The sequence below is a fragment of the Pagrus pagrus genome (assembly GCF_965226575.1).
Source record: "Pagrus pagrus genome assembly, chromosome: 17".
NCBI classification, from domain to species: Eukaryota; Metazoa; Chordata; class Actinopteri; order Spariformes; family Sparidae; genus Pagrus; species Pagrus pagrus.
In genome coordinates this window covers 7,242,042-7,257,169 of record NC_140201.1, presented here as the reverse complement: position 1 = coordinate 7,257,169, position 15,128 = coordinate 7,242,042, and the positions used below count along the sequence as shown (strand labels likewise).

Below are 15,128 nucleotides of genomic sequence, written 5' to 3'. Positions count from 1 at the left end.
GAGTTCGACACGACGGAGGGTCGCCACGGTTACAGAGAAAACTAAAAAACCTGCGCTGGTGTTTTTAATGTGGTTTCTGCTGAGTCATGCTTCGGAGGGATTTAGCTCCTTATGTAAGTTTCACCACAGAAATGATGTCGTTACGGGATCGACAGGAGCTTTTAGATGTGCCGTCATTCATATTTCAGGATCTGTGGGTGAAGACCATGAGCTGCAGCTAAAAGCTCCAGAAAAACAAAACACATGAAGCTATTAGATCGAGGGTTAAAGGTCATTCTTGACGTTGGAAATAGTTGTTTAACAGAAATGATCAAACTGACATAACAATAATGTGCAGTCGAAAGCTCAGGAAAGACGCTGAAGATGTTGATGTTGTTCCTCAAGACGCATATTTAAGACTTACGAGTGTGAAAAATCTTGAAAACAGTAATTTCAAAAACTCCCACCAGGTGAAGAAGACCAGGAGATGTTGGTGAAAGCTCCGGAAAAAAACTAGAAACAGCTTTTTTTCCACTGTAGCCAGCAAACACCATGCACTGATGAAAACAGGGAGCCACGGTTGAAAGAGAATTTTTTAGTAAGGTGCCCTTGAGTGGATTTTTTTTTTTTTTATTTGCCAAACGACAATTTTCACTTTCATACTTAAATATATATATTGTGTGAGTTGTTTTTCCAGAGCTTTCAACTGCATCTCATGGTCTTCATCAGCCTCTGGCAAAAAAGCTAGTAGGCTTTATACTATATTGAACTTCAGTCTCCTGTAACTGCCTGTATGGTGTTTAAAAAAGTATTCAAGCTGACTTAAAAGCATAAAACTGATCAATATTAATAGAAATTAAATGGTGTGGCCTCGTCACTTTAGTCCAAAAATACCAGAATTCGCCTTAAAAGCTTTGAATTTGCTTAAATGCTTCAATTCTTCAAGGTCTCTCGACTATAATAACACCTTCCTCCCTCTCTCCTCGTCCTCCCCTCCTGGGAACTTCTCCTCTCCTGTAACGAATCCGATACGTCAGAGAGATTAACCGACACGGTCACATGGTTAAAGAACAATCCTTTACTTTGTGGAGAGCTCCACACACACATATGGACATTAAACATGATTTTACAGGAGATTTACTGTCACACACCAGCAGTAAGACACATCCACGACGTTCTACAGGTAAAAACGAGAAAAAAAACATAAAACAGGACTCGTCTCATCATAAGGTGCTTCGTAATATGCGACAGGAATGTTATGAAAAACGTCTACATGATCCTACAGAGACACCAAATACTGCATCTACATATATATTCATACCATAATATAAAACGATCTACACAAAATAGAGCAAATATTTACAGAACGGACTATTTACAACATCCAAAACAGGCTTAAAGATGAAGAGCAATATATATAAATGTACTGTAAATATATATATTTATGCTAGATTAATGTACACGTGGAGTCTATGGTGAAATGAACGCAGCGACGTGCTTTAAAAATCACAAGTTGGCCAGCTGCAGCAACTGTTCTTTGAACTGCTGCGCGTGGTGCGAGAGGTCGGTGACTCTGTCCACCATCTCCTGGATGGCGGCCGTGTTCGGGTAGTTCAGGGCGGCCGTCTTGGTCGCGGCCACCACCGTCTTTAACAAGTCACACAGCACGTTACTGGAGTTCATCACCCTGTTGGCCACCTCGGGCGCCGAGGCCTGCCGGGACAGAGTGTCTCCGATGAAGACCAGTTTGTGGGCGCTGAGGATGACGAACTTGCTGTGCGCCACGAAGATGCGCGGGGGCTGCCCGGCGCTGACGCAGCCGAAGAAGGCGTCCACGGCGCTGAGGAGCGTGACGAAGTGCTGCTCGCACTGCTCCGAGTAGAAGCCGAGCAGCTGGCGGTCCCGGGCGCAGACGGGGGTGGACGGGGAGAGGCAGGGGGACGGGTCCGACGGGGAGGCCGAGGTCACGCCTGTGTGCGAGATCCACTGTGTGATGTCGTTCTCCACGGGTTTGATCACTTCCTGCTCCAGCTTCTTGAACTGATTGATCTGTGAAGGGCGACAGGATTCAGATTAGTTTGCTTGTTAATGATTTTACAGAGATGATACGATGAGGTTCAGCTCTGTGAGACTGAAGTCTTCCTCTTACTAAACAGAAACACTTCTAACTACAGCTGCAGATAGTGGACGATTTACAGATGATCCCGCTGATAGTTTTTTTTTAGTCTTTTTTCAAGCAAAAATGACAAATATTTACTGGTTCCAGTTTCTCAAATATGAAAATCTTAAATTTGCTCCTTGGTTTTTGTAAAATAATCTCTTTTTTTTCTGGGTTTGGACTCAAAACAAGCAATTCAAGGACATCACTATGGCTGAGGGAAGTTGTGACGGGCATTTTTCACCACTTTTTGACTTTTTATAGATGAAACGCTTAGTTGATTAATTGTTTGAGTCATTTTCCCAAACAAAAATGTCAAATATTTGCTAGTTCTGGCTTCTCAAATATGAGGATTTGCTGTGAAATGATGTTTTGGGGTTTTTTGGACTCCTGGTGAAGTAAAAAAAGGACTTGAAGCACATCACTTGAAGCTTTAAGAGGTTGTGACGGGCATTTTTCACCACTTTCTGACATTTTCATAGACTAAACGTTCAGTCGATTAATCGCTTGAGTCACTTTTCAAAGCAAGTTTCAGGTCGATGTATGACCAAACGTTTTAAAGCCTTTGGAAACATGAGTCTGTTACATTTAATATCAACAAACACTGGTTGTTGTTTGTTACAAGAGTTTAACCCTCCAGACTCTCGAAGCTGCAGCTCTTCATCAGATCTGTGTGGGTGTGGCTCCATCACATTTAATTGACAGTGGTTGGGAAACAACCGGCTCCACAGCTGTCACTACATTTTGATTTAAATGTTGATAACTGCTGACGGGAGCAGCTGAGCACCACCCACTGCAACCCAGAGAGACGAGCACAGACACATTTGTCTCAGCAAACACTGGAAATGTCAGCAGAAACTGTGTTCGTGTGCGACCTCAACGCTCTCAGTACAAAGAGTCTCATATCACTGTTTGATTATTTTCTATATTCTGGCTCTGAGCGGCCATGTGGCTCACAAAGTCTCTGCACCCATGAGACCCGTAAAGGTCACCTGCTTTGTTCTCACCTGTTCCTGTCCCAGCTGGACTTGACTCTGCTTAATAATGTTTTCTTTGTCCAGCAGCTCCTTCTGCTGACGTTCAAAGTCGTCTTTGCCCTGCGGAGGAAGACACGAAGGTGAGAGGAGGCATTCAGACGCACTCAGGCTTGACCTTTGATACGTCTACATGAGTTAGACAGCTAGCAGTCACATTAGCTGACTCTGACTCTCTAGCTGGCTAGGAGCTAACTGATTAGCATTTTAACGTCAGTAGGTTTCTTCTGAAGACGACACAAAGACGTCAAAACTGTTCTGTTGATGATTTAAGTTTGTTTTTGAACATTTAAAACTAAAATTCTTACATATTGTACCTTTAAAGCCCCCATGTGTAGGATTTAAAAATGTCTGACATCGTGTTGTAGTTTTAAAAAAGACACTTTGTTCAACACAAATACCTAAAATGGCTGAAACCCTGAGAGTAAAAGCAACATGACTGCAATCCTCTGAGGATTTTACCTGCAGGTGCACGTAGTCGTAGTCCTCCATCCAGCTCTTCACACACTTCTCGCTGTTGTTCATGTTGTCTTTGTCCTGGCTGGAGGGCACGGGGAAGGGCTTGGTCTGCCCTCCGTAGTTGTCGTTGTCAGAGGAGGGGGAGGTGAGCGGGTGGATCATGTTCTCCTCAGGTGTGCTGCCGATGGAGAAAGACCCGTCCATGTGCGTCCGCCTGAACAGCAGCTCAGCGCTGCTGCCTATCGTGGAGGCCAGCTGCTTGGCGTCGTCGGGAACAGTCCTGGAGACCATGACGAAGCGATCCAGATCGTCGGTCTTGTTGTGGTGCTTGCCTGAAGACACTAGAGCGTTCAGAGCCCAGCTGCAGTTCTCCAGGACCTGGTAGATTTGCAGGAGGATCTGCTGCGAGTCCTCCAGGCGTCCCAGCTGCCGTCTCAGCTTACTGTGCAGGCTGGAGTCTGACAGAGCCGTGGCGTTCGCCGCGGCTCCTCTACCGAACACAACAAAGTCCCCCAGAGCCGCCCGGACCCGGTCCAGCACCGTGCGCACGTCGTTAGCGTGGCGCTCCATGAAGGGAAAAGTCCTCCAGTGAGGGGAAGCCGCCATTGAGTGTAAAGCCCCGACTGAGGCGTCCACGGCCTGCTGCAGGCGGTACAACCTCTGCACAGCAGCGTCCACGTCCAGAGCGAGGCGGCCCTCGGAGCTGGAGCCCGTGGAGGACGACGAGGTGGACATGCTGCTGCGCGTGCTGCCGGTGCTGGAGAACGACAGGCGGTTCACGCCGTCCGTCATGTCCGCTACTGCGCGAGCATCCTGAGCCGGGATGTCGTAGATGCCTTTGCTGTTGTCTCTGTCGGCGGGCGAGGTTCTGTGCTGCGATGGCTGCATGCCCCGAGGGATGTCGTACACGTCCCTCTGAGACCCCGCCCCTGAATGAAGGGCGGGCGGAGGCACGTCGTAAATGCCCTCGTTGCCGTTGCCGTTGGTGTTCGGGTGTTGGTGATGGGCAGGAGGCTCCACACTGGGGGGGAAGTCATAGTGAGACTGAGGGCTCTGCGTGGGCTTGGTGAGGACAGGTGGAGGAACGTCGTAGATGCCGTCCTGTTTGTGTTTGAGAGGCTGCGGGAAGTCGTAGTTTCCCTCCTGGAGGGCCGGGTTGGTCCTGCAGGGAGGCACCGCGTAGACCTGCAGACAAAAGAAACGATCAGACATGAATATTTGAAACATGAAACAAAAAGTTTCTTCATTAAAAACCAAGTTTCTTGATAATAATAATAATAAAAACTGCATCCTGTGTGTCGGGGCTGCTGCACGTTATTGTTCCCGGACGAGACGCTTTTACTCGCCGCCTCACCGCGACCAAACCCTTCAGCGAAACTCAAACCTTGAATAACTTTTGTTTGAAAACAACATTTGAGCTGGATGTGGTCAAAGCTGAAAAGGGAGTTTAAGTTCAAGCACAACACGCGCAAAGCGCCAAAAATGAGCACTTAATTCAAAATGTCCGATTCACAGCCACAAGAGACTTTTTTGGATAAGTGGGCTGCATTATTGGGGGCGCTAGCGAGCAGTTTTACCCCGCCCATGGCTGAAACCCATAAATCCCAACATTTCCACCACTTGTGCAAAGCTTCATGAGTTTTTGAGCGTGTTTAACCCCATAAAAATGCCGTTCTTTTGGAGGAAACAAACACTTTTATTATATTATTTTATTATCTTTATTTAAACTTGAAATATAAGTATTTTTTAAAACACTAATACTGTAGACTTTAATGCTTTAGATGAATAAATGTAGTCGCTATACTGCTGAAAAAGAGCCGCCCCTCATTAATCACATAATGAGCAACCGAACATGTAGAGGACTTTATCTTCAATTTCCCCAGAGCCTTTCCTCAGATGTAAAAAAAAAAAATGACTTTAGACGTCTAGCAGCTACTTATTAGTATGGAGGTTTCAGTCGGCGTCTGGACCGAATGGTTTTAAACACAAGGATGAATCTCTCCGTGCAATGAAAGCCGATTAAATGTACACATGCGCGAGAAATTAGCAGGAAATTAGCTCCTCTAATCCCTCACCCTCATTAGGAAAAACCCAGTTTCCTCATTACATGACATTTAAGAGCTTACAGGAAGCTGACCCGGAAAGTGTAAATGTAACCGGACTGCGTGTCGGCAGGTTTTCACCGGATACTGTTTGCACAGCAGCGCTGCAGTTGCAGATTGAGGAAGTGAAAGAGCTTCTGGCTCGTGTACTATATTTAAAACCTCAAAGTTTCTTCCTCTCACAGACACAAGAGTAAAAAAATAAAATAAAAACCCTCCCACTGACTTTGACAGGGCCGAGTGTGTGTTCTGACGTACATGGCACGGAGCACGGTGGGAGCGCGGCGGGGTGAATAAAACGGTGGCCTGCGAGTGATTTCCATCAGCCTTGAAACGCACTCTTTACAGCTAGACAGGCCTGCCCAAACTGTAATTAGGAGCGACGCAAATAACAGGTCCCGGCATATTTCAGGTTATTACAAACAAACTGGTGGCGCTCTGCCTGGTCGGCTCTGGTGAAATCTTAGAGGCTCTGGAAACAGAAGAGTTTGTGTCCTTGGACTGGAGAGTTCAGACTCAGAACCATACTCAGGGAGTTTTGGTTAAACTCTTCTGGCAGGCGAAGGTTTCATTTAGAGCGGCCGCAGGAACGTCTTAAATATGACATTTGACGTATTATTCATTTATTACAGGCAATTAAGAGAAATACTAGGAACTGTATCAATACACATTAAATAACATTTTCTGGTCTGCAGCAGCCACCGCTTCCTCAGTTTTTATTATCTGACTGAAATAAATGGAGTGTCTGACTGATGTGCCCTCTCATTGTGGTGCACGATCGGCCGGTTGTTGACATTGTTGTCTTACCCCTTGTGAAGACGGAGGGATGTCGTAAACGCCTTGCGTCCGCGGGTCCATCTGAGGCGGGGGGACGTCGTACACTCCCTGGTTTCTGGCAGCAGGGAACATCTGACCAGGTGGGATATCGTACACCTGAAACATGAAGCAAACACGAGATGAACACCAAATATGTGAAACTCATATTTATGACCATGATGAACGATTAAATGTATTTGTTTATTTGATTAACTTAGATTATACTCCAAATAAATAAAGGGCTGCATATCAACCTTTAATTAATAGCCTCTAACTGCTGCTAACTGTAGCTGTTGTTAGCGAGTTAGCTCAGTTAACAGTGCAGTTAGTGGTTTTATGAGAGAACAGAGGCCGGGGCTAACTTCAGAGGATATCTCTGCAGTAACATACATAGACGTCTTTGACATAACAGCGACGTTAGCTCAATTTTTTAACTGAAATTCTTTTATTCTGCACTTTCAAGGTAAATTGCAGCCTTTAATTTTGTAGGAGCTCCTCTAGTTTTGCTTTAATAATCATAATAGATATACTTATACAATAAAACTAGCTTTATTCAATGGAGAGGTGACGTCCTGCCTCTTCCTGTGTGCCACATGCGACTATTTTTTTGTGAAACTGCTCAGTGAACACCAACATGGCCGACACCTCGACACAGAAAAAAGACTAAAAGAGGTGAAATCACAGAAATAAGTCTGATCATATTTACAGTTAAAGCTGCGACCATGCAAAAGGAAAGAGGAAAGGTTCTGGTATTGGGTTTCGTTGAGCGTAAATGTCCTGTAAACTTATCAAAAGATGTATTTGTCCCTCACCTTTCACTACCAGACATATTTTTTATGAAATAAGGTCCCATCTCGGCCCCTCAGAAGAGGCACTGCAGGGTTTATCAGCTTAAACCAAGATGACGGGACAAAACTAACTGTCAGAGATCCTTTCTGAGAAAACTGGGTCACTGCACAGAACAGGATATGTGGTAGATTCAAATACGGAATCAACTGAAGATAAAAGAAAACAGTTTTCTGGTTGTGACAAATACTCAAACTACTCCTGCTGTGGTGACGACTAATGTGTCTGGTTTGTTTGAATGATTGACTTACTATATTTGAAATGATTAACAGTAGCAGGTCAGAGCAGAGAGTGACAAAGTGAGGGGACATGTTGCTTTAAACCTTTTTTTATTTAATAATTTTCTTTTCTTTTTGTTTATAATTACATGTGAGTTCCTCAGGAGGGGGCTCAGACTACATGTCACAGTAAATTTAGCTGAAAATGTCACGTAAGCCCTTTGAAATCCATCACATTGTACACTGAGGGGCCATTCAGACTATTTTTAGCTCTTTAGGTGGACAGGAGTTCAGACTGTACATGCTGTGGGAACATGAGACACCTACCCCCTGTGATCTGCTGGGTGGGACATCATAGAGGTCCTGCTGGTTGTGCTGGCCGGGGCTGAAGGTGTAAGACTGTCCCACTCTGGTCGGGGTCACCACCTGTCCGATCACAGCAGGGGGGAGAGACAAACAATCAGAGCTGCTGTCTAAAAAACGACACCTGGGGCTCGGCAGCGTTCAGGACAAAGACACAGTACAACACACTTCAACCCACCACCCAGCTCTGCACATTTGTCCTCGTTCGCCATTGTTTTTGCCTATTTTCATTCCCAGTCCTCGAGTGACCCGGGGAAATAAGTGATTACAGTTGAGGCGGATATGTTCTGACAACAGAGACGGACCAACATCCTCCCTGTTTCAGGCTATTTGTAAAGGACCCAGGAAACAGAGAGATAAACAGAGACCTGGAGCCGCGGAGCAGACGGTCTGTTTAGTCAGTTGCTTTTTAAGACATCTGGTTCGAGTCCCACCAGGGACCGGTTCCTGTCAGCTCTACGGGCCTACTACTGTATGATACCCAGGCAGAAACACCACAGAATACTGCAGCAGCGATGAAACTCACGCGCTTCATCACTTGTTTTGTCAATAAAATGTCAGAAAATAAAGAAAAATAAAAAACTATTTCTCAGAGCCCAAAGTGAAGCCAGAAATATACAAATTGCAGAGATATAAGCAGCAGCATCTGTCTAAAGTCTGCCAACTTAAGCTAGTTACCATTAGCCTGCATTAGCAACATAAAGCACAGTAACAGTTGAACCTCTGAGTGTAAGTAATTAAGCAAGAGTGATTTATATTGTTATGAATTTAACTTAAATTTCTTTCTGTTAAAGTAAATTAAATATTAAGCGCAAGAGAGAGAAGCTTTGTGACTAAAGCTAGCTAACGTTAGCATGTAGCTCGTGCCTTTTATTGGAAAGAAATGCATTAATTCATGTTAGTAAAGATTTTTTGTCTTCAGTTAAGAGTTATAAAGTTTCTCTTTAGAAGGAATAAAACTGAAATATAGGGAACCAGAGAGAGAAATCTGTAGCCAAAGCTAGCTAATTAGCTGATGGTCAAAACAGACCAAGTAAAGTTTACTGTTTAGTAATTCGACTTCAATTAGTACGAAAGGAAAGCAAGAAAACACTAAACACAGACCTAAAAGCCGAGTTATATTTCCTGTGGCAGGACTGAATAGCCCGTCACAAGTTCTGCAGTGTGGATAATAAAAAACTACATAAAACTAATGTGATTCAGTCGAGCAGTAAAATGGGCAGAAGTCAAACTGCAGCAGATCTTTGTAACAACAGTAAGAAACTTTAAATGCTGCTTTTCAGCGAGCGAGGAGAACATTTTATGACTAGAAGAGGATATAAAAATGAGTTTATTGTCGTGTTGGCTCGATGGTGACATGTCAGAGCCTGGTGAAGCGCTCGCTGGTGTTTGGTGTTGATGAACAACCTTGTCATTTTTGTGCTGTGGGATTTAATACACCTTTAAAATATTTTACACCGCGGCGCAGAAAAGAAAAACACAAACACAGACTCTACTCCTACTCTTTCACGTACACCCGTCGGTGCTAATCAGTCCCTCCACACCGCCTAATCCCAGTGTTTCCATCCCCTCCCCCCCTCCTCGCCGTCGTCACCCCTAAAAGCAGAGCTGCAGACCTCCTTGCTGCGTCAGACAGACAGAGGAATGCTGGGAATGTCCTTCGCTGAGCCCAGTAGTCCTCTCCTGCCCCCACGCACCAGCATCGCCACACTAGAGCAAGCAAGGGTTCATTAGCAGGGCTCGAAAATAGGAACCATGCGCATGGCTTCCTGGCAGAGGGGAAAGTCTCCGGGGAGGTTATAAGACTTTAGCCCCTGTATCCACTCATGAGTCGCCGTATAGCCGGAGTTAATATCCTAATACCATCCTCCCGAACTGTGGAGACGTTTATCGGAGCGTGAGCAGTAGGAACCGTTCCCTCGGCCAACTCAGAAAGGGATTAATGTTTCAGAGGAAGAAGAGGAGGAGGAGGATGAGGAGGAGGAGGGCGACTGGTTTGTAAAAGAGATTTATGAAAAAAGGTAACAGTGGTGGAAAGTGAGAGGAACGGAAAATGAGAGTCCGTCGCCTAGTATGGAAAGGAATGCCATTCATCTGAGCCGGAGTCTGACTAACAGTAGTCCATATGGTTCTCATAAGACCCGATCCGAACAAGGCCGTGGTGATTTAAGGTGTTCATTGTTGGCATTCCTGTCCGTGCATACATCATCCCAACAGGGCCTGTGGGGTCAGCCCTGAAACATACACCGAAGGGCTTTAAACGCGTCAGACCGAGCTCTGAAATAAACCAGCGGGGGAATAAATAGACTCGCTGCTTCGGGCTCCTGTCACGCACCGACGCTCGCACAACCCCAGGCTGTTAAAACTACAAGAAAAAGATGTTGTATCTGCTTTGTAGTATATTTGCAGAACAGTGATGGAAACCACATTATTTTTCATTTGTTGAATGAAAATATAGTGTGGGTCATATGATCGAGATCAGGGATTTTCAAGGTCTGAGACTGTGCTTAAAGAATCAACTGAAACCGCCCCAAAATGGACCCTTTATGGGATTTTTTAGGCCTGTATTTGTTTAAATGTTTTGAAAAAGTATGCTGAATTAACTATAAGCAGTTTCTTTTTGCAGTATATTCATAGATGTATAGAAAACTATCACTGTATTACTCTGATACGAAAGAAAACTTAAAAACGTGACAATTCTAAGGCAAGTTCTGTACCACAAAAATCGTTAATCTTTTTTTTCTATTATTTCAAATGATGTTTATTTTGAGATACTGATATTCTCGGACAGGGTAACACGGTGACTAAACTAGAATGGCACTCAGTAGAGCGCATACCTCAGCCAAAGCCAAACAGTGAATTCAATCAAGCCAGTAATCCAGTATCACACTTTACAGCCCTGTATCACACCAATCATTATTCCCTGAGAAATCAACTACAAAGGTCAAAAAAACACCTCGTCTCACAAGGTGACAAAAAAAAAAAAGCTTCCTGGATCAGTCACTTATCTGGATCTGCAACACAAGTTAGTTGGGTCTATTTAGGGCCAACACCCGTCCTCCATCCAACTTTAGTGAAAATCTGTTTGGTAGCTTTTGTGTAATTCTGCTGACAAACCAACAAACCAACCAACAAACAAACAAACAAACAGACAAAGGTGAAAAAAAAGATTGATTTTAATCTGCAATGGTGGTTATTTAAAATAAAGACAACAACTCCCATGATCCTTCATGATGTCATCAGTGAGACTCCATGGCTGCAGAAATTGCATACTGTGCATTTAAGTGCCTTCATTTTGAGAGCTGCATCACGAACTTCTACATATTTTATTTTCATTTTTCAGGATTTAAAAAAGGCAGACGTGTAACCAGACACAGCAGACCGGGAGCCAGTCTTTCACTAAGTAACAGCAAAGTGCAGCTTAGTTAAAGGTCACTCTAACCGGCTGCCGTCCCTGCGGGTCGGGCCTGCGTGCTGACGATAACGGGCTGTCTGGACTCAGCTGCCACATGCAGATGGCAGCGAGGTGTCCGTCACGGACCTCGCTGACCTTTTCCACAGGTACGTGTCATCGCTTTGGGAAGCGCTCGTCCCATCAGCGGCTCCTCTCAACCCGCCGCCAGATGCACACTGCTCATTTATTTCCCATCTCCGCCCTCTGTTTACCCAGCGGGCTGTTGCTGCCGAGGCCGCTCGGCGCTGGCTGTAATTGCTGGTGGGTAAATATTTGCCACGTCCGATGAGGTTGGCTCTTGCGATGGCTTTCAGAGAGCGATGACATCATGAAGAGCAAACATTTGTTCCCGCTCAGGTGATAGACTCTTCAGATTCCTTCATGGAGGAGGCACAGTGACTAAAGAGGGATCAGGTTCAAACTGGAGCCCCGAGGAGACAAATAGATGGCTTGTTAACGCTCCTACGAGCTCTGGTGAGTGACTCACGGCTCTTTCAGCAGCACTGTGTTTACTTTGCATCCCGGCCGGCTCAAGTTTTGGCAGGTAGGAACTTTTTAGCTTTACTTCATTTGAGAGGTGCCGTCATGACATCAACAGCTGCCTCATCAGCTTCTCTTAGATTTACGTGCTGATGAGCAGAGCGTCACGTCGAAAACACTATCGACTATCAACTTTCAGCTGAATCATATTGTGATGAAATGACTCTATTGTTGTTCGACAAGGTGAGACACATCACTCTAGATCCAAGATGGCTTCCTGTGTGTCAAATGATTGATTTTAAAACATTATACTGGTTAATAAAGCACTGTATTACAGGAAAAGGAAGTTTTTCTTCACCACAAATTTGCAAGAAACTCAGTTTTTAGTTTCTATTGTTTGCATAATAAAAACAAGTTTTTACACGTAAGAAGACTTTTGTCTGGATACATTACATATCTTTGACAACTCGCGTATCAAAATAATACAATATATAAACTAGAATGGCACTCGATAGAGCGCATACCTCCACCAAGGTCTCAACAGTCTCCTTAATTCAATCAAATCGAATAATACATATTTATATCTACCAGAATGTACGATTTTCATCATTCATCCATGCATTATTACCTTAAAAATTAACTAAAATGTGGAAAAAAACACCCTATTTCGCAAATTCCTGGATCCATCCCTTTATCTGGATCCACACCAAAAGTTAATAGGATCTATTCTGGGCTGAGATCCGTCTTCCATCCAAGTTTTGTGGAAATGTGTTCAGTAGTTTTTGTGTAATCATGGTGACAAACCAACAAACCAACAAACCAACAAACGGACATAGGCGAAGAAAAACTGAGAGGTTTCACCATTGGAAAGATGAGAATCATACGCTGTGGCCTTTGCAGTCACCAGATCTCACATCAAAACACTGATTAAAGGGTTGTATTCTGGCACAAAATGGCGCCGATCACTCAACTAGAGTTCAAAGTCTTCAGCACTGAAGCTGTTTTGGCGCTCGGCCTTCACCGAAACACTTCCTGTCAGTTCTTCTTTCACACATCTGTCCACTGATATCGAAAAAAAATCTCATTACTGTCATTATATTTTCAGTAATGTCACGTGGTTCACTTCTGCACCTCGCCTGTGGGTGAGCCACATGTGCGTGGCACGATTTCACAGGAAATTGTCATTTCACACCTTTTCATCGGTTACAGACACACACACGCAGCCACTTCCTCCCCCTGCCGAAGGCCCGCTGACACAAATCAACAACGCTAACGAGGCTTTTCACTGCTTATAAAAGACGGGTCACGATGACACTGCCCGTCAGAGTGGCTCGCTATTGAATTTCATCCATCCGTCACATCATCTCCTCTCTTGTCCTCTTATCAATCCATCTAAGTCGACCTCTCTCAGCTTCTACCTCCGTGCGTACAGCCTCACCTTCGAATGTCAAAGATAAATAACATTTGAATCACCAGGTGCGGCGATCTTACCCTGATATCACTCGTATATGAGGCAAGACTGGTGTTTTTGTATATGACAGCATCTCCTAAATGTAGGGTGTGTTCCTGCTCTGCAGTAACCTGCCCTTTTTCTCTGCTTTGCTGAATCACAGCACAAAAAAGACGTCTCTCAACACTGTTGTGGTCCATTTTGCTCGATAACGTTCCCCCCTCAGCCACTCGGAGCCGCAGCAGCCTATTAAAGTGCCAAACTAATTAATGCAGGTAATTAACTGGTGAATCCTGCGAGGCTTTCGGGCCGTCTCTCCGTGACGCGTCCAAGTTGGCTAAACCCAAACAGACAGCGCGCTTAATGAGGGGCATTAAAAGGGAACACACTGATTTGAGCACTAATAGGGATCATCCTTCATCCTCGCTGATCAAAGCAGCGTCTTAAATCCGGGCGGCGCGATTATCTGAAGAGACGCGATGTTAAAAGATGTATTTGACAGTCTGTGTTTACTTTCTAGGAAGACAATATCATGAGACGATCCTCGAAGAAGAAGAAAGGGGATAATGTGAAATGAGACATGACCCTAAAGCATAAACCTTAATAGGAAATAAGACTAAGGCTCCAACTCTTACCCCTTATCCCTTGTTTTTCGACTGGTGGTGGTTGAAATCTCCCCCTAAGAAATGGGAAAACCCTTCAAGACACTCATACATCATCCGTTCTCGTCAATGGTGTCAATATGGCGTCTTTGAAAAGCATATTTCTTATCCTTTTAAGAGAACGATGGCATCCCTTTGTTAAGTCTTCCTGCCGGCCTTAGTGTCCTGCATTTGGGTCCTTTCTGTTAAAACCTAACAGTGTTGGGATTGGGACAAAAAGTCTTCAGCTATGTTAGCAACTCTGTGGGACTGTACTTTGGCACGACAGGACTTTGAACTAAACATAATGCTAGCATGCAAACATGCTTACAATGACAACACTAACATGCTGATTTTTATATGTTCTTAGTTTAGCATGTTAGCATGCTAGTATTTGGCAATTAGCACTGAATACAAAGTACAGCTGAGCCTGATAGGAATGGCTTTAGTTTTTTTTCAGGTATTTGTAATGAAAAGTCATTCCCGCACTTATATATACATATTTTTTACCTCTGCATTGATTTATTTTAAAAAGGTTGATGTTTCGGTCACAGAGACCTTTCACAAGACAGGAGAAAAGGTCTGTGTGACCGAAACATTGAGCTCTTTAAATAAATCAATGCAAAGGTAAAAGAAAAAAAACTTTCATGTGGAAATTACTGTTTTTCATTGGAACTGATTTTTTCGGCTCCTGGCACCACAGAAAACAAAGTGGTGTGCTTGTTGCTTTGACTCATTTTCAAGGTATTTGGTCATAAATACTTGACACGTTGAAAATTTGACTAGATGATCGAACTCGAGGGAATATCAGGGAAATGAATTCAATCTATCCTGAAGGGCACATGAATTTATGTCTATCCAACAGTTGTACTAAAAATCACAAATGTAACCTCACGGTGTCCCGACAGTAAAAGTCAGGGGATCACCAAAGTTAGGCTGAATCATCCTCTGGGCAACGTGAATGTTTGCACCAAGTTTCCCTCCAATCCATCCAATAGTGGTCGAGATATTTCAGTATGTACCGAAGCGACCTGCTGGTGTGGCTTTAAAATGCTTTTAGATGCGAGTATTTCCTGTTTTTCTTTGCCTCCTATTACAAGACACAGAATCTCTTTGGGTTTTGGGCAG

The 15,128-nt window shown here is 44.2% G+C and overlaps 1 protein-coding gene across 3 annotated transcripts in view; it reads right to left on the bottom strand.

The window, feature by feature from the left end:
* Nucleotides 1-1,037: 1,037 nt before the first annotated feature.
* Nucleotides 1,038-15,128, bottom strand: part of nedd9 (neural precursor cell expressed, developmentally down-regulated 9) — a 34,782-nt gene continuing 20,691 nt past the window's right edge. For all 3 annotated transcript variants that reach the window (XM_084380359.1, XM_084380357.1, XM_084380358.1), the window contains exons 3-7: nucleotides 7,940-8,038; nucleotides 6,540-6,665; nucleotides 3,634-4,815; nucleotides 3,145-3,234; nucleotides 1,038-2,028 (exon numbers count right to left, since the gene is read on the bottom strand). In XM_084380359.1, coding sequence (XP_084236485.1) covers nucleotides 1,486-2,028; nucleotides 3,145-3,234; nucleotides 3,634-4,815; nucleotides 6,540-6,665; nucleotides 7,940-8,038 — 2,040 coding nt within the window. In that variant the 3' untranslated portion in view covers nucleotides 1,038-1,485. The remainder of the gene's footprint in view (nucleotides 2,029-3,144; nucleotides 3,235-3,633; nucleotides 4,816-6,539; nucleotides 6,666-7,939; nucleotides 8,039-15,128) is intronic.